This window comes from Amblyomma maculatum, chromosome 3 (genome assembly GCF_055883805.1).
Source record: "Amblyomma maculatum isolate TAMU_Amacu chromosome 3, ASM5588380v1, whole genome shotgun sequence".
In the NCBI taxonomy this organism is placed as follows: Eukaryota; Metazoa; Arthropoda; class Arachnida; order Ixodida; family Ixodidae; genus Amblyomma; species Amblyomma maculatum.
Genome location: NC_139346.1, coordinates 183021778 through 183046070, shown reverse-complemented (window position 1 = coordinate 183046070; position 24293 = coordinate 183021778). Strand labels below are relative to the sequence as shown.

The 24293-nt window shown below is 48.2% G+C and overlaps 1 protein-coding gene across 1 annotated transcript; it reads left to right on the top strand.

The window, feature by feature from the left end:
- The first annotated feature begins 255 nt into the window (after positions 1–255).
- Positions 256–5895, top strand: LOC146197138 (uncharacterized). Its single transcript, XM_084597127.1, has 5 exons — positions 256–991; positions 1065–1200; positions 1334–1576; positions 2237–2370; positions 5838–5895. Exons 1-5 carry the CDS (start codon positions 315–317, stop codon positions 5893–5895), a joined length of 1248 nt encoding a protein of 415 aa, XP_084453253.1. The 5' UTR covers positions 256–314.
- Positions 5896–24293: the final 18398 nt, after the last annotated feature.

Genomic DNA, 24293 nt, shown 5'->3' with positions numbered 1-24293 from the left:
GGTGCGGCCTGCTGCATCGCGCCGCCGTCAATGGGCGAGCGTGTCCTTGGGGAGTTTACAGTTGCGCCCGCTGTTTCTGCTGAGGGCGCCACTGTTCAGGGACACGTCACCGTCGGGATGCGGCTCGGGGCGCGCGGTTTTGTTGGTCTCTGGACGCGTTCGCCTCAGATCGGCGTAATCAGCTCAAGCTTTATTGTGTGCGCGTGTGTGAGCTCGTTTACGTCTAGACGGGACGCGTTTGCGTTGTGTGCTGGGCTCGCTTCGTGCTTTTTGCTGTGCGCACGTGCGGTGGTCCGTCTCACGCGTGCGGCGCAATGCCGCGAAACTGCTGTGTGCCGCTCTGCGACACAAACGCGAGAAAAGACCCTACCATGAGGTATCATGAGTTCCCATGCGACCTCCAGCGCAGGGAAGCGTGGCTCAAGAATATCTCCCGCCAAAGACAAGCGGGAAAAAGTAGCAAGTGGGCGCCTAGCTACAGGTCTCTGGTATGTTCCTTACATTTCACAGAGAATGACAGAGAGCTCTTCGAAATTCAGTCAGAACTACTGGTTAAGCCAGTCAGGTTCCTTACTCGTGCACACGTTGAACCAAACAACCTGGAGAAAATGAAAGTTTGCAGGGCCACTCAAATCTTTTCTCCGGCAGTAATAGCAATGCTACAATTTCTTCAAGAGAACCCGGAATGTCATCCTGAAGCATGCCACTTCAAAGACAGCTCGGCTACAATATATTTCATGCGCATGGTTGCGAAATGGTATGCCCTACATGATATCGGTGCAGTGAAGGCAAGCGGGATGCATGAGAAAGCATTCTTTTTAACAGATGATGAACGACTCTCCTGGCTGGAGCTAGATTTCATCTGTTACTTGGAAGACCTCCAAATGAATGCTGGGCGGTCGAGGCGAATCACAAAAGAGACCTACGAAGCCACACTCCTGACAACACGGTCAACAGTGGCACTGATTGAATATCTCCTTGACCACCTAAAGTAGGTTCTTTTTTTCTCGGCTCAGTTTTACGTTGTTTGCAACAGGTTACTCAAATGAATTTCATAATTGCAGCTTCCACTATGTCTTAACACGCGGGCTAAACAGTGACCCTGTGGAATCGCTATTTAGCTGTCTTCGGCAGTTCAACGGCGGCAACGACCGGGTGGATGCCAGGACTGCACTTTTGACAGCGGAGAAACTGCTAAAGGTACTGTTAAAAAATATTCCAAAGTGTGCTCATCAAGGTCACGTTAACATGGTGATCACTTGGGCCAGTTCTTCTGTCCCCGTGTCTTTCGCTGGTACAATATGCAAGGTCACATTCCTCTCTTTTTTTTCAGGTTGGCATCCTTCAAGCAGCGAGAAGTGGCAATGCACCCACTTCTTCTGAAATGAAAGCAGCGCTGAGGATAACAAGTCCAGATGCTGAAACATATGCCCTGCCAACTGCCATTGAATTTGCTACCAGGGAGCTGACCAGTGAACTCGGATCTTTAACGCTGTGTTCTGAAGCAGAGGAACACTTTGAGGTGGCACCAGTAGCGTTTCTCGCTGGTTATGTTGCGAGAACATGTCAGGAAAAGGTATGAACTGTTTTTTTACATAAACATACACATTGTTTTAAATTTTCCTCTTGTCTGAACGGCCTCGGAAGCAAAGAAACCTGTGCATACAATATTTGTTTATACTCTTGAGATTGTCTGAGTAGGAGCCAATACGATAGCGTTAAAAGCCCCGTTCCGCAGAAACAATGGTGACCGCCTTGTCGGCAAAACGCCGTGGGAATGTCTGTGGCAGGAGGTTTTTTACAGGTGATGTGGCCGGACCCTGATTGTTCGGCGGGATGTGTGGTGCAACGAGACCACATGACATGATAAAGTTGGCCGGAGCTGCGAACTCTGCAGCTTCATTAAGATGAGAGGGTGAGATGGGAATGGAAACCGGGATCCTTGGATCATGAGTCAGGCACGCTACACCGAGACTACACAGGGACGTTCGCATGACTTGGTTAAGCGGGGCTTTATATCTGTGTCGGGTGGTATATTTCACATAATGTGGTTGCCTCCGACTGTATGCTAAAGAGTATGCATGAGAGGGATAGAGGCGGTAATTAAGGGATGTGTTTAATAAGCGGGTAGCAAGTGCATGTATGCTAATGAGGATCCGTAAGGGGAGAAAGCTCCAAATTTGTCTACCACTATACCAAGTTGTTGGTTTTTGTGATATTTTCTGATGGTTTTCAGGTGACGTGCGAGTCGTGCAAGACCCTGTTGGAGGAACCAGAGCCAACAGACCCTGTTTACGGGCTAATGAAAAACATGGACAACGGAGGCATGGTATACCCCAAAATGGAAGCAATCAAGCTTTGTCAGCTTACGTGCGTCTTCATTAACCGGATAATGAAATCTCAAGAGGTCCGGCGAAGCAGCAAGCTGTGTGAACTGTTCATTTCAGTTTTGCTTCCGCACTTTACACAGCACCCGCAGCTAATCTGCGAAAAAAACAACCGTGCCCACACTGAGGAGCTTTGCAAGATATTCCTAAGTAAGTTGCTGCGCCCACTGATAGCGAACTCGGCCGGGAATCTCAACGCAACAGTGGAGCGACTTTTAAGGCTATGCCGTAAACCTCTCTCCAGGAAGGTTCTCCGTTTGTGAACGTCTTCTTCCTCTTTTTGTGTAACTGTGCAATAAATGTATCTAGTCTTGCTGAAGCAGTTTGTGGTTTCCTCGGCTCCAGTTGCGCTTAGAAAAATTCACAACTTCACTATACTAAATGCATTTGTTTTTCTAAATTAAAACAGTTTACAACCTTGATGTTCCACGGAAATGTGCTGAATATTAGCGAAGCATTAAGTAATTTTTCTGATCGCGGGTAAGCTAGTTTCAAACTGGAAGACTTGATGCGCAATCTTGAGACTAGAAATTGTTGAATGCTAGCTGTAAGTTGCACAGTAGAGTACAGTCGCCCAGTCACAGTAGGATCACATTTTGTTATTGGATTGCGCTGGCAGCATAGAAGAGGTTGACATCAATCTTTTGTATACGCGTTTTATGCAAGAATGAGTAAACGGTATGAAAATGACACGCAATGAATTCGCGGCATTGTGATGTAAAGGATAATACATTGCGCTACCTTGGCCGCTGAACAGCTTCCAATTGCTGACAGACGAGTGAAATTTTCATCTGACAACCAATTTGACCCGAATGCACATCACGGTAAAGCGCGAACTATCGAGCGGCTTTGAACTACCGTCACAATAAGTTTTTGGTGTACACGCCAGTATATACATCCTTGCGAAGAAAACGCGGTAGTGCTGAAATGTTCACACTAGACATGACAGTATATAGGAATTCATGTTTCAAAATTGTGTGAAACGGAGCTCTTAAATCCTTAAAACAGTAAGCTCCGACCGTACTGACGCCTCGCTCAAAGCGCAGCCAGGCGCAGCTCTCCGCGCGCGGCTGTCCCCGAACGGTGGCGCCGCGGCGGTGGCGACGGGAAGTAGGCACCTCCCGCGGGTTTCGGGCGATGTAGCAGGCCGCACCTAGTGCGCGCTTCCATCGAGCGGCCGTGCTCACACTGTCGTTTCCAGAAGGTGTCACGCTTTGTGACCCCCCTAGGTCACGTGATGCCACCCAAGATGAGAGCAACCATAGGTTAAGTGGTGCCACCCAAGTTGGCGGCCAACCTAAGGTCCACCCTAGGTCATGTGATGTACACAAGATGGCAACCAACCAAAGCCCACCCTGGGCCCTAGCCCAGTTGCGAAAAAGGCTGGAATTTCACCCTTGTATTACCTGTATACAACTTCCTGTCACTACCCGGCCATGAAACATAACATGACCAAGTTCTGCCCGGGTGCCGCGCTTGTGATGCGGGTAGGGGACAACACAACAACATATTGATTCTTTAATATAAAGTATTTCAGAGTTCCGCTTCGCTGAAATTGATGTTAGGAATATATCAAATATTTAAAGGTATTCGTCTATACAACATTTGTGAAATCAAACAAAAGCCAATGACATTTTGTATATTTTGTGACTCTCTGCTCAGTTTTCCGCTACTTATGAAGTTCTGTGTACTGTCAAACCTTCACCAAAAAGTTCTTTTCAGAAGCGTTTCACATCAAACGTGCTTCGTTCCTTTTCCCCTTACGTTTCCAAAAATAGAAAACATGAAGATAAAAAGCAATATTACTTGACTTCAAATATGTTGCGTCAGTATACATCGTTACAGAAATGTAAGAAAAATAATGAAATAAAAATGTGATGTAACTGCGTCATATTCAGCATCCTTTCGCTCTTAAATGATCGGATGCTTCGTGCGCGTATACGCAAAATTACCGGTGGCAGGTCGATGTCAAAACTATGCTCGTTTCAGCCATACGGCGATGATTTGGTTCCCGCAATGCAAGTCTATCGCGTTGTAAACGGATTTGTCCCGTCTGTGAAAAAGCACCCCTCAAGCGTCTCGACTCCCCGTCTGCCTTCTACATGCCGGATCTCACGACGCAGCAAAAGCAGCTATTTTCGCCCAGAATCATTTGCGGGGCCATTTGCGACCGTCTATATAGCATTCGGGCTCGTTTTCCGCGCCGCGGCCAGCCTCAGCACCGACGCCGCGTTTCGTGAACTTTTCTCTCTGTCCCGAAGCGTTTAGACGCGCCAGCATTCGCCACGAACATGAGGGTCCCATTTCTATCCCTTTTTTTTTTGTTCCGTTTTCTTTTTCTTCTCGTCGCTGAATTCCTCTGTCGGCCCCGGCCTCGGCACTCTCTTCTCTCTGTAAAGACATATTTGCTCGCTCTCTGAAAGCCACGTAACCTTTCCGCTCGCTCTTAACGTTTCTTGCCCGTTTATTTCTGCTTCCATTCTCTTCTCTTACCGCTCTATCCAGGCCGCTACTACTGCGTACAAGGCTCCCATCACGCGTCTCCTCTCCGCCCCTGCCCTCTTCCGATACCTGCTGTTTCGCCGCTATCCCTCGATGGAAGGCCCTGCGGCGGAGGTTCCTAAGTGTTCGCGGCTCGGTGGCCAATGCTACGAAACAATAGGCTATATTTGCGCGGTACTCCCGAAACGACGGGCTTTCGACGACCGTACTACGACTGCAATGCAGTCACCGGGAATCGTTGAGACGCGGAGGGAGGTAGTTTTCTCGCGCCTCCCAACAACGGCGACGGACCGAGGGGGAAACTGACCGGGCTGCTGGCACCCACAATGACACTAGGGCTGTCTCTGAGACTACGGAGGAAGAAAAGCCAGTTACAAAAGCCGATCGAAAGGAACTAAAAGGAAAAGATTGATCGACTAAAAAGTAGTCATAAGCATGAGAGGAGAAAACAAGGTTTCTCGAGAAACGGGCGTCCTGCATCAAAGGAATAAAAAAAAAAAAAAAAAAAGAAACATGAGAGATGGCGCCTCGGCTAAGCAACAGTCCTATAGTCTCGCGGCGTGCTGCGTATACTTGTTTGTTTAGTTTGCATTCGGGAGTCAATTGCTCTTGTCTTATCCTCGGCGTACGTCCAACCAAAGGCGTTTCGGAGGCCACGCAGGCGCCAGGCGGTGAAGTCGTTGCAGGCAACCAGGGGAAGCCGACGGCGATGAGGCCATTGGTGACGCTGGAGCGCTTGTCGAAGGCAACCCCCTCCTCTTCTTTCTCTCTCTTTTTCTCTCGGATGGCCCCCGTGTGCACTTGTTGCGCGAATGTCTGCGTAGAAGGCGGCACCACGACCCTCTCTGAGATATATAATACTCCGAAAGCTTCCCGTTCCGAGGTCTCACCCGAGCTTTTCTTTTTTTTTTATCTTATGCTGTTGCTTTGCCGCATTGTCTTTTGCAGCCCAGAGCAACAGGAGGCAGAGCGACGAATCCTCGTTTCCTGGACATTGCCCCCGTGAGAACAGATGCGCCCAGAAGGAACTTAGAAGGAACGGAATTGCTCGAGTACCGAACTCTATGAAGGGGTGCTTGGTCGGTGTAAGAAGCAGCTTGTGAGTGCAAAATCAAAAGTGAAACATCACCGCTGGGCGATCATAAGCAATATAATAGGCTTCTATACATAAACTAGACAAACTGAAGGTAGAAATGTCGCGCCGACTAAGTTCTACATTCTATCGCACACAGAGGAGGAGAAATTACAATGCGTCAAAAAGAAAGAAAACAATGGATTTCATTTAAAAAAAAAAAAAAAAAAAGAACTCTGCTCTTGCACAGACAAGACACCTGGTCTTTTAAGCAAAGGGCTTTAGACGTTTTATTAACGTAATGCCGTAAGAAAGCCTGGCATTAACAATAAACCCGCCTTAAACATGTTGCCATGTTTCGCATCTCTCTTTTCATAGGGCACGGAAAACATAACTAGCGTATTACAAGAGCGATTACCTGTTGTATTAAATTTGTTTAATTTGCGGGAGGCACTCAGTGGCATGCTCGATAGCATACATTCATAACATCGTGTGTGGAAGTAAGCACTAAATGAGCCGTAGAAAATGTGTAGCGTATAGGACGGCTCACAGATGATATTAATCGCACTCCATTCTTGAAGAGCCTCCGTCATAAATCACTGCTCAGAGCTAAAATGTGCGCCCGGTTTCCATCGCCGCTTTTGGTGCGTATAAAGACCCGCGTGACAGCGCCTGCAACGTGCCGAAGGGCAGCATCACCACATGCAGCACTAAACCCTTCCTCTCGGCAGAAAGTCACAGTCGCCGCTCGGTTAATCACCACGTAAACGATGCTGAAATCAATTTCGGGAGACACATAAGCTCCGCCTGTAATGGCTCCCACCTGCAGCTCCCTTTGCGAATCCTCTTTTGGGTACATGCATTTTGTTTTTCGTGTAACTAGTGAAAGAATGCGGAACAAGGATTGAGGGGAAGCCTCAGTTCGCAAGCCGAGCTGGGCCTCTCTCTAAACTATATCGTTCAGTGCTCTTTCATACTAATCTCTTAGTTGGCTATCTCGCACATACTTACTGGCATGCAGCCGTAAGCTACCACCTTAAGTAAAGGACCACCCGGTATAGTTGGGGAGTTTCACTTTAACAAATCCGTAAGAACGTGCCTACGTAGACTATAAGTAACTTGCCTGACAAGGCTACAGGAGAATTCGATCCCTAAGACTCGTTCCCATCGCAAAGGTGGTTCCGAGCTCCTGCCATCTCGGCCATGTCTCGTGATATCGTGACGTCACACAACCCGCCGACGAATCAGCGCCCGCGGTCACTTCACCTGCCACCTGCCAGAGGTATATTTGTCATTTTTATTGCGATAGTAATACTGCGCCAGGTTTCGGCCCGTTGCGTCGTCCCGGCAAGAGCCACATTTGACCTTGAACAGTCGCGAAGAAGAAGAAGAAGAAGAAGAAGAAGAAGAAGAAGAAGAAGAAGAAGAAGAAGAAGAAGAAGAAGAAGAAGAAGAAGAAGAAGAAGAAGAAGAAGAAGAAGAAGAAGAAGAAGAAGAAGAAGAAGAAGAAGAAGAAGAAGAAGAAGAAGAAGAAGAAGAAGAAGAAGAAGAAGAAGAAGAAGAAGAAGAAGAAGAAGAAGAAGAAGAACGCTCGGTCACCGGCAGCTAATGCTTTCGCTCCACATTCGGTTCAGCAGCATTGAACCCTTCTCATTTACATCACTCAAAGGTAGCAGTGATGAACTTTGCCAAGGGGAGGGTCTCCCCTCTGACGAACGGAATCCTGCGGACTGCAAGGGACGACCGCAAAATTCGCATAGTCTGGACACCTGCACACGCATCCCTGGCTGGAAATGAAGCAGCTCACGAACTGGCTCGAACAATGGGAGGCTCTCCTACTCAGCTCCGATCCGGAGACTCAAACAAAAGTCGTCCAACTGGCCGAAGACGCCGCCAGGAGCCAAGACCTTCTGGCCGTCGTTTAGGCGAGGGGCCTATATGCCCTTCAGACTGTTGGCAATAAACGTTTTACAATCCAATCTCGCGTCATACTCTTATAGGATGCATGCTTAAGTGCCGCGAATAACGTAGCACCTTACACTGATAGGACGTGATAGGGGAATAATGTAGCAGGAAAAAGAAGCTTCCGCCGTTGCTATCGCAATTCAGCTAGGGTTAACCAGAGCTAAACTACAACTAATTTTTTTTAGCTCATAAGGCCGACGACGACATTCTTTATTCTTTATTTATTTTGAAGTATTTACACTTCAGGAAGGAGGTCAAAATTGTCCGAAGAAGAGTCATTTAACGCTATCGCGGTAATTGCGGTCTCGCTTATACCCGTGTAGGCTGGTTTCTACGTGCACGTGTTTTTTTTCTTTCTGGTTTGTTATTGCTATAGGGCACCTCGCAACATAAAATGGTCACCTGCAACTGCAGCTACAGGCCAGTGTCCAGGCGTTCACATCCGGCGGTCGAGGCTTGCAGCCAACCAACGCATCACGTCGTTATTGTTGCTGTTGTGGCTGTAGGAAGAAGGAAAAGAAAATGCACGGGCCTGCTACTGGTTTTGTAGCTGAGCCACCTCCGCTGCCTCGTGCGGACAGAAGAGAAAATAGAGAAGAAAGAAAAAGAAGAGAGAGAGAAAGACGCGCGCCGCAACAACAGCCGTCGTCCACCACCGTAGCAGTGGCGGGTGTAATGACGGACAACGGTTAAAATTCGGTGGCAGTCTAGCGCCCCCCGCAAGCGGCGGCGACCTACCTGTCCCAGCCCTATCAGGGCCAGGATAAGCCACCCTTCACCCCCGTGCATCACGTTCCTTGATGACATGTACACAGAGAAAATGTAGGCAGGAAGCAAGTTTTACTAAAAAAAAAAAAAAAAAAAGACGTGTAGGGGACAATTACCGCCGTCTTTAAAGTCTGGCTCCATCGGAGGGGGGTCCGTAGTGATTTGCGCACAGGTTGAAAATAAAGAGGGAAAGGGTGTGACGGGTACTGTACCTTTCCTTTCCTGAGAACCAGTTATCCTTATATTGAGGTGATAGCCTTTAAGGCTGCGACGCGATAGAGTATAGGCTACCATCCCAAATATAAGACCCCAGACAATAACCTCCGTCTTTAAGGCTATGACGCCATAGAGTAGGCGACCACCCGATATATAAAGGCCCACTATAAACAAGCCGTATGAACGTACCTGCGTGGCCTAACTAGTTGTAGCGTGCCTGATTCGGCATGCGAGCGCACTGGAAGGTTGATTCTTAATCCACCTTCCTACCTTAAATGAGCAACCTGAGTTGGCAGCTCCCCAACTCATCTCAACTTTCTGCAGCTCTTCCCAACTTTCTGATATCATGGGGTCTCGTTAAGCCGCACAAACCATCGAAGAATCAGTGCTCGGCCTTACCCCCTGCCAGTATCATGCCTGCAATTTTTCATTCACATCACCGACGGCAACAACGCCAACGCTGGATTTTCTAGGTAACGACGTCGTTAACGCTAACGCATTATATTGGTTTGTGTAATTTCAACTGGAATATGTATCTTATAGTTGCGTAGCTCACACTTGCTAAAACAATTTACGCAAGACAGGAAACAAAGACAAATGACCAGTTAAAAGTATTTCTGCAATCAACAGCCTAAAAGGTAGTTTAACAAAACTTGAAGTTGGGCTAGATGGTGCATTGTAATTTGACTGAAGATAAAGCGCACGGGAAGACGCACACAAGAGGATTCCTGTGTCTTCTTCTCTTGTGTGCGTCTTCCCGTGCGCTTTATCTTCAGTCAAATAACAGCCTAAAAGGTGGAGTTAAATAGATTAATGCTAAGCTCATTAGCAGGCTAAAGCACAGTGTGAATAACTGTACCGAGGCATCCTTCAAAACCGGTAATCAGGCGTGGCTGGCGGCAAGTCATCTGTTTTCAGCGCCATCTAATTGCCTATCATTTGCTTGTAAAAAAAAAAAAATGCCGGACCATCAGCGCTTTTCTAATGTCCGTGCATTTTGGTGGGCAGAAGTTAAAGCGGAGGGTCAGAGAGGAAGAGAAACAGGAGACTCCTGTTTAATCAATTTAGCGACCACGAAGAGAAAAGGAGAATTTACTGCGACGACGCAGGTGTCCTTTTCTTGTGCATTCCTCGGTAAACAGGACAGGTATATCAAATTAAAAAATCCCCGAGACGAAGGTTGATCCACGGTGTGACCCGAGGTGCCGACAATACCCAGGAGGACCTGTTGATGTTGCGAGGCTGCGAGGAAGCTTGAAACGGTCGAGGCCGATACCGCCGGACATTTTTTGCAGATGCATGTAGTCAATAACGCAGTTTTACTGAAAGCTATAGCTAGAGGTATGCTCGAGGTTTTTCAAGGCTGCCAGACTCCAAACTGTCGATGCCTCTGATGGATAATTTGTTTCGGAATCGGTGGAGTTGGGGTAACGTAACAGCGTTTTAACGTAACGCTGTTACGTTAAAACGAAACACTGCTTGCAGCTTCGACTGAGAAACAAGAAACTCGCGCTACAGCACCGATTGAGGGCTTAACCGTTTTTCTTTTCGTCGCCGCGGCACCTTTCTAAAAGCTAATTCTTCTCCTGTTTTTCGCCGAGTGGTTAAGAATGTTTGAGAAAGAAAGGCGTGTTTCTGGCAATGAACTACGAGCTTTCCGAGGCAGGGTTTGCTGACAGATTGGTTTTTACAGTTGCTTATTCCGGTGTGTGAAAAAATAGGTTATAAATTACGCCCAGTTTTATAAAGTTTCTCCCAGAGTTTCATACCCAGAAACTCTGGGTATGAAAGGCAAGAAAAGAGTTGAAACTCAACTGACTATCTCGCGTTACAGAATGAACTTTCTCGCATATATAAATGTCTTTAAATATCTGTAAAACTGTCCACCTGCCCATTCACTGCCATCTTAAGTACGTAGTTCCTGATTACAGCATTAATAATATTTAAATTACAAAAAACAAGTCAATAATTCGGTGTACATATTTCACGTGACCTAACATGGATGCAGCATGTTAGCCAAATAATAAATTCTGTTCACCGCGCTTTAGGTTGTGTACAGCGTAACCTTTCCCCAGTTCCTCCCCACATTAAACAACCTGCTTTCCAAACGTTTGTGCGACCTAAATTAGAGTACGCTAAGGCTATCTTTGACCCATACAAAACAACCTTAACAACGCCCTCGAGTCAAAAACAGAACAGTATACGATACATTTTCTCCAACTATTGCTATTTTTTGGGCACCTCAGAGCTAAATACACAAATAAACGTACCCTCTATAGCCTCACGACGCAGTATTGCGCGCCTCAACTTTTTTCATACTCTTTTTTTCCCATTCGTTGTCCTCGGATAACCCGTATATAAAATGAACCCACCGCATCGCACACTCCAGCCGCATTAATGCAGGGCATCCACGCAAGCACAAACTACTACTTTTCAACAGTCATTTTTCCTGCGCCCCGCCGGGATGGCCCAGTGATTATTGCGCTCTACTACTCTGCCTCAGGATGCGGGATCGAATCCCGGCCTCGGCGGCCGCTTTTCGGTGGCAACGAAAAGCTAGACGCACGTGTGCTGTGCGATGTCAACGTACGTTAAAGAACTGTAGTTGGCCAAACATTCCGGAGACCTTCACTACGGTATATCTCTCATAGCCTGAGTCGCGTTTTGACGTTAAGCCCCATACACCAAACCATCATTTTTCCTGGCCTGCTCACCGAAGTCGCCACAGTCATCGACCCCAAAGCATTAAAGCGGCTCATCGAAAGTATTTCATTGTGATTTTCTTTATGCTTGTTCGCCCATGCATATAACGCCCACTCCCTCACGTAATGTCTCAAGAAACATTTAGGAAATAAATAAATATAGGCAGCCTGCAGATGTAACTCTTGCGCATACAAGAGCGCCGCTTGTGACGACGGCGGCATCCAGCGAGGACCGCACGTGGGCAACTCTGCCGCGGCCTTCAGCATATGCAGCTCACCAGATATTTTGTGTGCTTCGATCGTTATAGGTCCGCGTTCAAATAACGAAAGCGATATGTTGTGACGTGCAACATTATGGAGTTCTAATTTATCTCTCTTAGTTTTTTTATACGTAGAGAGTGGGATATATTTTCCTATTCATTCACTGTGTCGGATTACTTTTGAAATGTGTGCTGCCGTTAGATGGTACGCGGCCACCTCACCCACGTACCGCAATTTCGGGCCAGGGCAAGTCGAGGGCATAGTCAACATGTACTGCAGCGCTCCCGCTCCGAAGGAAGCAAGAGCACAAGTTATCAGCACAGTAGCTTATTGCACGGAAAGCCGTGTGACAAGTAAGCACTGCACTGATCCCCCAGACCTCGTTACAACCCGTAGCCTATAGCTACAGCGCCCGAAAGCGGTGCCGTGGCGCCGCGCTCACAAGGCATGATACCCACGCGTTAGCGGCGGATCTAAGGGTGCTCGCAGGTCAAAGCGCGTGCGACATTTGACGAGGCAGGGTGATGGATGCACGGAGCACATCTTGACTACCTAGGTCGCACGTCAATGGCTCAACGCGCGCCGCCACCGGCATTGGCCGGCGGTGACGGAGAACCGTGCCAAACCAGACCCTCCCGACTCAGAAGCGTGTCAGCGCCGCACTGGCGAGCGCGGACGCCTTTCGGGCCCGGTCTCAGGCAACCATACAAGGCGTGTGCACGCATTCACAAACCGCGGTCCCCCGGCCGAGCGCTGCGGAAGCCGGGAAGGGGGGGGGGGGGGGGGGGGGGGGACGTATACGCACCCGCTGCTGCCCGAGCCGATGGAAGTCTCTCTGTCCGCTTCCCGCGTGCGGCCTCGCGTCGAGATATTACGTCACCAGGAGGTGGCCCAATCGTGACGCGAGACCGACACGGAAAGAACTGAACGGAACCCCACCAACTGCCACACTGGTTCCCAGGCGTTGACATATCAGCAACTAGGTGAGTAGTCACTACGGTCGAGTAGAAGCGGAGAGTACGCGAGGCGGCCAGAAAGTGTGTCCATAGCAAGTCATCGTAAATACCTCGTCATATTCCTTGCATATAAATCATCTGCCTTTCAATTTTCTCAGGTTTCCGTAAAACTCGTAAGTATTCTTAGAAGAAGCCAACTTGAAAGGAGAACCTATTTTCCAAGATTTACTAGAGAACTCCGGTTATATACAGTTTGGCTGCGCGACATGCAGCGCCTCGCTCCTGCCTTAGCGGCGGAATAGTGCAGCGTTCATCTGGCGCCACGCCGCCTCAGTAACTTAACTGACCGTGCACACGGGTACGCTGGCTTTCTCCGCGTACTGCTCGCGAACGTTACGCCCGTCTCCTCTCTAGCGTGGCGGGTCTGGGGACATCGCGTTCCTAAAAGTAGGGAAACGTCTCTTCCTTCAGATAATGCACTCACCTTCTGGCTTGAGTGATACGAAAGGAAACTCTACGTAATTGGCAGGAATCGTATAATGCTGCTGACAACGAAGTCACAGCTCTAACGGGAAAGTATACGCCCGAGCCCAAAACAAGTTTGTTTCACGTGCAGATAATGCTTGCGCACACAAGTCAACGGGAAGAGCAGATCTGGGCGTCTTTCCCGATCAATTAGGTAGGTGGAGCCACTCGTAGGAGGCGCCTAGCTCCGATGCCGGTGTCCCCTATAGATCAGATTTTGAAGTGAAGGTGTTCACTCGACAATGACTACCATGGTGTTGCTGCAAAATCTCTTGAGATTTTCTAGTTTTCTCCCAATCACACTTTCGACTTGTCGCCCGCCTCTGATAGACACGAGGTTTGATGCCAGAGGCCGAGAGATGGCGCTAATGCTCTAATGCCCGGGAAATCTGGGCATGTGACAAAAAGTAACAAACCATCGATAGCTGGTACAGGGCAAGAAGTGCGCAGAAGTTTTATGGGATAACACTTAGTTACAGACTTTAAAGACATAACGCGAGAGTGTTAACAGTTAATTCTCTTCTGCAGGCTTCCCCTGCGGATCATCCGTCACGTACAGTCATGAGCAATGTGAGCTATAACAAAGTTTGAGCGTTCATTTATTGATTACTCTATATTATTGTTTGACAAGAACAGATTATTTAGTTTTTTAAAGAGGTTTCCTTTGGAGGCATACATCCATAGGTCGCCATCATATTTAACAGACAATTACCGATAATGTTAGCAATTTTGTGCAAAATGTCTGTTCTAGCTCATATTGCGCATGACTGTACTTACATGCATTTTGCTTGATCAGTTAATTACAAACCAATTGTGCGTGCCTCTGTTTTCTGGCACATCCAGAACCAAGTCGTACGAAAATGTGTGCGTGGCCGGGGCCAACATGTCTAGAATGTGATCGAAGAGTCCTGGAGGGCTGTACATTCCCATTTCACCATGTAATCACAAAGGAAAAGCCAGAGTTTACAACGCGTGCCAACTCTGCCATGTCATCTGGTCTCGTGAAACCCCGCAAACCGCCGATCAATCAGCGTTCGACCACCTCAACAACCTGTCTGTAGCCGGCTCGTGATTCTTCGCTCGCAGACTCCGATGCAGACAAAGTAGACAACGATTTTCTGAAAAAAAAAAAAAAAAAAAAAAAACGAGGTCTTTAACGCTTTGACATCACTTTTCCGCATCTCATCCTTGCAAAACATTCTCTCAAAAAGCAACTGTAAGCAAATGAGCATGTCTCGCAAGACATTTACGCACGCACAGATATCAGAAGCTCGTTCAGTGATTCCGTAATTAAGAGTCCTTAAGCCCTGATGGTCATTAACAAGCCAAATAATGATTACGAGCCTATCACGGTGAGCCCGGCACGCACCTAAAGATTATTGCGTGCTCGTGAAGGCAGAACAAATGCGAACGGCAGCATCGAGCAATTAAATCCTTGCTCGCTTTCACCAAATCATCGTGGACTGTCCACTTTCGGCGACGAGAAAGAGCGCGTGAGCGAAAACGAAGATATAGCCTAAGAGCAGTCGCTGAATCCTCACACACACACACACGCACGCACGCAAACAAGCAAACAAGCAAAAAAACGTCGCGCCGAAGAAAGCGGTATGAGAAAGCTGCCAATAAGTTGTGGGAAACCAAACAGCAAGACAAAGCGCATGGGCCACCAGCTAGAGCACCAAGCATTCCCACAAGTACACCAAGTGAGCGCCAATATAATTCCGTACACCATGTGTTTAAACTGAATTCATCGTGGGTCTGAGTGGATGAAGCAGCCAATGTCAAAGCGAAGGTTCATTATGCGTCGCACTGTCTGTATTAGTTAAGAGACAGACAAAAAGCATTAAAGGCAGCTTTGTTGGACCCTTCTCAAAACCTACAAAAACTTAGGGACTTTGTTGAAACAGTAATCAAGAATCGAGGATAAGTATACGTATAACTTCGCGCGCAGTCAAGCGAGCGTGCAACCTTCAACATACTCTGCGCGGTTCACTGCACGGTACTACACGGGACGGCTCGCGCAAGGCAGTCACCGTTGGCGGAGCCAACATGGCGGCGGCGGCGGCGGCGGTCGGCCAACCTTTCACCGACCGATCGCAGGTGCCACGCATGATTAACGGCGTTATTAGCGGGCATAAAACGGGCACTGATCCGGGATGCGCCGCGGCGTCTGCCGTGATTTTGAAGCGTTTAAACACGCGACGCTCGTCGCCGCTGGGCTCATGACTGGTCGGCGTGCGTGCACAAGCTGGAGGAAGAAACCGTCTCAAAGAAGAGGCGACCGCAGGAGGAGGGACGTCCGGCGAAAGAGGGGAGAAGGATTGCTTATGTAAGCCTTTTGCGGAGTCATTCTGTTCTTTGTTATATCTTTAGGCGCTCCGCTGACGGTGGTATAAATTACCGCGCGGTCAGCCGCAAGATTACACGATATAGCCCGACCGCGTCCATCGAGCCCTCACTTAAAGAGCCCCCCCCCCCCCCCCCCCCTTTTTTTTTTTTTTTTTTCCGAAAGGAAATCCCTGCGTAGCCTTTGTTTTTGTTCACCCTTTTCCTATCTTTACGCTGAACTTTCATGTCTCAGTCTTTTTTTAGGTTTGGCGCCTCTTTTCCACGGCATGCTCTGACGCCATTTCATGGGAGCGGAGAAGAGATATTGGGGGAAGGCAAGCATTTGTTCCCAAATCTGACGCTCCGCTGTATATCCATGTCACAGTTTACGCCACGTGCGCTGCGTTTTATACTGTTTTGTCCTGTAGACGACTTAAGAATATCTGCTAGACACGGACTTTCAAAAATAATTTCTGTGATAATACACCCTGCTTCCAGTTATAGCGCATCATCCTCATAGGCGCTGCACACCTCCTATAGTAGATTCTAAGCTTTAAAAACAAATTAGCTTAAGCCAGTGGGTATTCTGCATGCAGTCTGTTACGTCCCGTGTCCGTGTTTCCAGCATTGATTGATTGATTGAATGTCCTTTATTGAATGGGAAGGCTCATGGCCATGGATGGGGATAAAGGGGAGTAGACATAATCTTCATTGTTTATTTAGGTCGTCACTCGAATCACATTGCTCTAACCAGGCCACTAAGCGAGCCATACTTGGCAAATATCATCTGTGTGTTTGCATCAGTTTCTAGAAGGGAACGGTAGTTCAGGCGGTAGGGTTCGATCTCGGGGCGTCCAGTAGAAAAAGCAGGGCATTCCCAAAGTAAATGAGATATGCCGCCGCAGGTTAGAGTCGTACAGTGGGGGCACGTAATCATTTTCTCTTTATACTGACGCCAGCGGGCCATAATACGTGGCGTGTAAGCCGCATGGGCGATGAGCTTATTCAAAAAGACTTCTTGACTTCGGGTGAGGTGGGTTCTTCTCGTAAAAGGTGGGTGTGGTGTGGCCACCTGCATGCGATGCTGACTGAGGCTACGAAGACTGGTCCGAGTATAGTGCATAAGGGCAAGAGAAGGGGTGAGTTGCCCGCCCAAGGTCGAATAAGGATGAAGCAAGGGGGGTGGGGAAGTAAATGTGGACATCCCACCTGCCAAGGCAGCCGCGGCGTGTGCCGCCGCATTGCCCCCTGATTCGTCCGAGTGACCTGGGGTCCAGTGAATAGCGACAGTTCTGGTCGCGAGTTGGTGGCGTTTAAGGAGGCGCTGTATAGCCGTAGCTGTTGCATCTTGTGAACCCGGAGTAGCGATTTCCTTGTAAGCTTCAAAGGAATCAGTAAGAATACGTAGTGACCCAGTTCCGGTGGAAGGCACTCCTGACAAGGCTCCCCAAATCGCGAGGAGTTCAGCGTGAAGAGGGGTACCCTGAGGTAGATGGCAGGCATAAGCGCCTGAAAGGGAAGGGTTGTCATCGCATACCCAGGCCATAGATGCGAATTCGCTTGTAATGGATGCGTCGGTGTATATGTCAGTCGTATCGGGGATTCGCTCTTGTCGGTGATGGGCAGCTAGGAGCTCCCGGGGAATGACAAAATCGCGGTTTATAGGTCGGCGATGGACGCGTGTGACTACTGGCATCTCCCAAGGGGGAAGTGATGCATATAGGGCTGGTGTTTTGTCGTTACGCTGTTCATCCCAGGCCAGCAGGCGACGCCCCTGGACAGTGTTCTCTAGACGTATTCGATGACGCGTCTGTGACTCGGTAACGATGGTAGTGAGCGGTGGAAGAGCGGCCAAACGCTCAAGTTCGGCAATAGGAGTGTGCTTAGGTAGACCGGTAATAGTGCGCAGTGTAGCGCGATGAAGGCGTTCGACCTTAGCGAAGTCAGTCTTCGACAGTTGGAAGACCGGTGTACCATAGAGGATTTTTCCGACCGCCGCTGCTCTGGCCATCGCACGGCAGGCATGCTGCCGCGCACCGCCGTGCCGGTTGGACAGGCGACGAATAGTATGTAGCAGTGCTGGCCAAAGGCGTTGTAACTGACGAACCCAGCGCACGTTAAAGATCCCCAGGTGGTCGAAATTACTCCGTAGCCCTCCACTACGGCCCCCCTTTCTCTCTATCCACTTTCACTCCCACTCTCATCCCTTCCCTTACGGCGCGGTTCAGGTGCCCACAGAGCAAGTGTGACAGATACTGCGCCTTTCCCTTCCTATGAACCAACCAACCAACCAACCAACAATGTCACTGAATCTAAAAAGAAGCTATTATGCTGGAAACCATATCAAGCTGTTTCCAGCATAATAGCTTCTTTTTAGATTCAGTGACATTGTTGGTTGGTTGGTTGGTTCATAGGAAGGGAAAGGCGCAGTATCTGTCACACTTGCTCTGTGGGCACCTGAACCGCGCCGTAAGGGAAGGGATGAGAGTGGGAGTGAAAGTGGATAGAGAGAAAGGGGGGCCGTAGTGGAGGGCTACGGAGTAATTTCGACCACCTGGGGATCTTTAACGTGCGCTGACATCGCACAGCACACTGACGCCACGATGTCAGAGTGGCAAAATGTTTGAGGATGATTCCTCATGTCATCGCTGTACCTGACTGAGACACAGTGTCAATAACAACGTTATCAGGAGTCCAGGACGTTTAGTCTCAGGCCTTAACACAAAACCCATTCCATCTAGATGTTGAACAGGAAGCATGCAGGAAGAGGTCGAAGAGGCAGTCAGTGTTAAACGTCACTGTATTCGTAATATTTTAACATATCAGGCAGCAAGTTAAAATAGGAACGTGGTATCTTTTAGGTGCTAGTTTAAGCAACTTTATTACAAAGCTGTGGTCCGCAAAATCGAATGTCTTGAAACTGTAACTAGCAAAATAACTACGGAAAAACACTGTGGAGGTGAAGCGAAAATTTCAACCGCAGTAGGTCACACATTTCAAGAGAAACTATATGGAACACGATTTAGTCGGTTTTGGCTGCGCAGCTCCTGTTATGATAATGATGCTTGTATGGCTCAGCTCCACGGCGGCTTTAAATATGTCGCTTTCGGCCCCGGTTTTCTGAATAATCTTCAATCCCACTTCGGATGCTAATCCTGACTGAAGCTATACGTTGGCCTGCTCATTTGCTTACACGTAAAAATATGTGACTATGTCAGAACACCGAAGCACTCAAAATATTCAAGCTTGTGCGCAAAGTCCGCACATTGCTTGCGGAATGCAACGAAACTACAGCTCGTTACCTCTTGCAATATCTCTTTAAGCTACCACACAAAAACAAGCACTGCACGGCTGCGGGCTGAAGCCGGAACCAAGAACTAGCACATGGGTGCCCTGCCCACACACCTCACCCTTCCGTCTCCCACGTGCACCCAGAGTTGTGTTATAACCCACGGTAACCGAGAAATTCGTCACTAACTGCGCGGTATGCATCCTTCATCTTCAGGAGATCGCGAGTGCGAGCCGGCGCGCATATGCACCACCAGCCTTTCTCTGACGTCGTCCCTATCACCATCATTCATGTCACATGGCATCCAGATTTTTCCGAGGCAAAGGTTATAGAGCAGTTGCTCGTATCTCGGTACGAAAGGCCAACTGCCTTGCCGCCTTGCATAGAAAGGACCTACCACTCTCTTCATCATCATCACCTGCCACATCTTTTATCCATCCCTCTATGATTTTCTTTTTTTCACCAAGCTAGAGCAGGCTCCCCGAACCTTCGTTCATCATGGATTTCCTTCGTTTTTTTCCCTGTAACGTAGCTCAAAATAGCGTGCGCCACTCTCTTGTCCAGTACCGCTAACAGAAGGATGACCGATTATGAAGAGAGCAACTCAAGCAGCAAAATAAAAAAAAATGGAGAAAGTGAATATAAAGGAAGCGAAGAAGCGTTCTGGCCTTTGAAGCTGTGACCCAGCCATTAGATCAAAGAGTTATGATGGCGATTTTTATTGGCCACGTCTATCAACCGCTATTTTGAACCTACGCGATCACTCACGATGCCGGATGTGGGGAGCTGTTTAAGATAAGATGGGACTGGAACCTTCCACGATGAAGCGGGAGCGCTACGATTAAACTGCTAACGACTGGGCAGTGATAAACTATACAACAGCGCAAGAAGAAGCCAGAGAGAAACGTGCGAGTGCAGGTGCTCCGCGTGCAGAAGAAAAAGTAAAAAATGAAAAGAAATGATCGCCACCGCTGCCTATTGCGTGATTTATACTTAAGTGTCCAAAATTGCGCAGGCCAGAAAATGTTTCAACGTGTCTGGTGCTCTTCGAGCAACTAAGGCGCCAGTAGCAAAAACATGGCTGACAAAGCCATGTTTTCGGTAATGCTAATGCACAGAATAGAACAAGCTGCAAGTGTACCGAAATGGCGCTTCCCTCTCCTTTGTGGGCTAAGCTGTGATTAATTTCAGTGAGAAAGTACTGCTTCACACAGACAAACCAAGCCAAGAATGATGTGGCTTGCATGAACCCGGGGTTGGCATTGGCCAGCCTATAGCATAGCAACAACCCAGCCAAACCATTTATAGCTTAGCGTACACCTTACCATCCAAGGTTACCCTCGTGGATATTGTCCACAGGGTGACCTTTGAGTACAAATGCCAACTATTAAATGTCGCCCATATAGACGAGCATCTGACCCACGTTAGCAGACACGTGGTTTAGCGGTAACACATGACTCGCACGACTACTCGGTTTAACTATACGTTAAAAACATATCACTGTCCCAAGATGCCTCACATATAGAGCGGAAGTTACGGGATCTCCTGCCTCATATATAGAGCAGAACTTACGGGATCTCCTCGCTCCTCCGAGCATGCTTGGACATGAATATTCGGGGCAGCGGCCGGCAAGTGCGCGTCCTTGATGATGGGTCGCAGCTCAAACAGCTGAGATTATAAAAAGGCAGACCGCAGCACGCCCGCGGGTGTGCGCTCTGGGAAGATTCAGTCTTCCGGGTCTCTCTCGCGGCCGCTCGCTCTGAGAAAGTGTCCTGTTTTTAAGGCGAAAGACTTTAATGGCTCATGCTGTCGTGGAAGTGTGTCCCGCTTTTGCGGCATTCTGATTGTCCGAGGCGGGATGCGCCCCTGCCATCTGCAATGCCACACTGGAACGCGCGACAAGGAACGCCACCCGACAGGAGCGATGGTGTACTGTCCAAACTCGCACTTGCCGGAGAAAGTGTGATAGATACTGCGCCTTTCCTTTCCTCTAAACCAATTTTAATTATATGCAGCACTGCAACGAAAGCCGACAAGAGGTAAATTATAGGATAGGGAGGGTATACCCCCCTTTCAGAGACCCTCTAATTTTAAGGCGGAAACCTTTAATGGCTCATACTGTCGTGGACAAAGTGTGTCCCGCGTTTGCGGCGGTTTTCACGTGGCGTTCCTTGGCGCGCGTTCAAGTGTGGAATTGCAGATGGCAGGAACACTACAAGCTGAGGCTTCTCAGGCTTTCGCCTTTCAAATACTTCAGTCGCTAAAGTCCCTCGTAAATTTTTTTTTTTTTTTTTTTTTTTTTTTTTTTTTTTTTACCGAGCTTGCGATCAACTCATCGTTCTCCTCATCTGTGCGGCCGCCGCTACCGATCAACTCTGCGACTTCGACGCCTCACCGAACAAGAAAGTCGTGAGAATTCTTTTGCCACAGACTGTCGGTTAATCGAATATTGTTTTCGCTTTTGTTTAACCTTGATCTGACACTATTTTTACGCTGTGTTTTCTGTGTAACTCTTGCCCCTACTTATTATATATGTAATACTTGCTTTGCTATCTTTATAGACTTCCTTTACAGCAATGTGTTGTTCGTTGTCGGGTTTTTTCGATCTTGCCATTTACCGAGTCGTCTTTTACCACTATCACGTCGTGGCATTTCTTTTCTTTTTGTTCTATTATTATTATGCAGTGTAACTTGGCCTACTAGCCATAAATATCCAATTGTTGTAAAAAAAAAGGGGGGACTTTCTTGGACTTGTTCCTCAATACACACTGACACACGTACTTCACGAGTTGACCGGCCTAACATTTAACTGTGTTCGCAAACCTCGTCGAGGGACGACGAGCAACCGTAAATGGGACCCTGCGCCTCTGTTGACCGTAAAGGCGAGGGTTTGTGACAATCACTTTTTCTTCATTTCTCTGTTACGGGAGATTTGATACTCTTATAAGCACTTGCCACTCCTTATCGTGCAGATTTAATAGGAAATTTTGATATCGTACTGCTAAAACGCAAACAATGAATTCAATTGGAGGTGAACGTATACGTGAAAGTAGGGAATGCTCTATTTTCGAACTCAAGTAGGTGTACGTGGCCAGGCCAGTAAGTGGGTGATGGGTGGACGGACGGACAGACGAAGGGGAGGTGGGAAGGGTGGCTGAACGGATGGGGAATTCAAGGATGGATTAATGGTACAGTGAAGCAATAGATGGATAAGAGCGTAAAGTGTGTATTGATGCGTGAATGGATGTAGTACGTGAATGGAATATGCTTTCCCATTGATAAGTGCAATAAAGAAGGTGCCTAGTTCCTCAACGTAAATGACGCCGAAGAAGCTATTTAGCCAGTTTCAGCTGCCGTCTACAACCCGCGTTTTAAACTTGAACTGTTTTCTGAAGATCATCTCTATAACACAGTAGGCCTTTTTACGCCCTTAAACGTGTAACGCTGACCCCGGGCTTACGTCCTATGACTAGAGCAGCACTGCTTCACCATGAAAAATCCTGCATTGTGCAAATCTATTTTTCTTTTTTTTACGTAAAAAAGCGGATGCTATGCTATATTCTGTTCGGGCCGCAGCGTGCGGCAGTCCTCACAGTGCTCAAGACACTGCTCCAGCGGTTTTCGGCTTTCCATGACGCATTTCCCTCTTCCGCTTTTTCTTATATGTCCCTCTTCCATTTTACTCAGGACAGGGTAGCCAACCTGAAACTTGTGCTTGTTACCAGCTGTGCCTTACCCCTGTCTTGTCGTTTTTCTTGTAGGATGTTAGCCCGGGGACACTCGAGCACCCATGTTTCACTCAAAACGGTGTAAAAGTATTTAGTGTGCCACTCGATCTTCTTGCGTCAAGCTTCCCGTCGCCAGCACTTCTGGCGCCTCAACAAACCACGTATCCTTCATCCAGTGTAGGTTGCACGTGGCATATTGAGACGCCAGAAGTGCTGGCGACGGGAACCTTGACGCTAAAAGATCGAGTGGTCACCGTTCATTCAGTGGAGGTTGCACGGGGCGATGGGGAGGTGGTGAAGGGTGGCTGTTCCTGGTCCTACGGGGCTGGGACGGTAGGTTAACGCCGCTTGCGGCGGGGGCTAGCCAGCCACCGATTTTTTATCTGTTATTGGCCGTCGTTGCACCCGCCGCCGCTTAGGTGGTGGACAACGGCTGTTGCGGCGCACGTCTGTCTATCCCTCTTCTTTTTCTTTCTTCTCTACTTTCCCTTTTCTGTACGCACGAGGGAGCGGAGGTGGCTCAGCTACAGAGCCAGTAGCAGACCAGTTCCTTTTCCTTTCTTTCTACAGCCACAACAACAACAGGTTGCACGTATAATACAAGATCACCGCGGAGCTCCGCAGCTGCACTATTTCAATTGCGACGAACGTGGGTATCACTCATTCCAGTGCCGCCTTGCAGAGGGATACACCTATAGCGGGGACAGCGATGAGGATTTTGAAAGACGATATTGATTGATTGATTGATTGATTGATTGATTAAAGCTTTAATTTCCACCGATTTAGGAGGCCCCCTACTCCCCATCCTGGCACGCAGGCCTGAGGAACGGGGGCTGGAACCTCCGCGACTAAGGACTGGCGAATATACATTGGTTATTCGCGGCCTCAGCCGCCAGGCGGACGGCTTTTTGCTGGTCAGCGGGGACGTCGCTTCGCAGCAGGGTTACCCAGGCTTCTCTACCTTTAATGTTGTCCCTAGCGCCCGGAGACTTAGGGCATTCCCAATGTATAGGCTCGCTTCGCAGGCTTTACATTTATTATTTTCTCTCTCATCTATCTGGCTATGAAACAACCAGACAGGGTTTGGGAAATTTCCGGCTTGTAATCGTCGCCAGGCTATGGCCTCTTCATTATTTAAGCTAGGATCCGGTGGCGGCATCAGACGTCTTCCTAATCTATAATTTTCGATTATTTTTTTATAGGTTTGCAAACGTTCGCCCATCGCCGGGCAGTTGGGCGCCTCACCTGAAACATTGTTGAATGTCACTCTTCAGACGGCATAGAAAAACTTTTCAACGTTACCATTCCTTCTAGAAAATCTCGGAACATATTGGTCCCGTTTATTCCTGCATCCAGTGATCAAGTTTACGATGCAGATTGGTAATATTAATCTTGCGTGGACAGCATATGTATTGCACTAGATGATGCATAGATAACCTGTGTAATATAGCATTAAATTAAACTACTTAGAGAGCAACATTATCGTTCTTCTGGCGGTATAGCTTGCATCACAAATGTCTCTTTGTAGCAGTATAAATATAAACTTAAAAAAAAAGTAACTGTGCACCTGTGCATAGAGGATAATTTTACATAC

What these genes read in the sequence shown, in the direction of transcription:
- LOC146197138 (XM_084597127.1), top strand. Translation starts at nt 315, where the DNA reads ATGCCGCGAAACTGCTGTGTGCCGCTCTGCGACACAAACGCGAGAAAA. An exon ending in TATCTCCTTGACCACCTAAA is followed by an intron (nt 992 to 1,064) that starts GTAGGTTCTTTT and finishes TCATAATTGCAG; the next exon opens with CTTCCACTATGTCTTAACAC. An exon ending in ATCAAGCTTTGTCAGCTTAC is followed by an intron (nt 2,371 to 5,837) that starts GTGCGTCTTCAT and finishes TGTCTTTTGCAG; the next exon opens with CCCAGAGCAACAGGAGGCAG.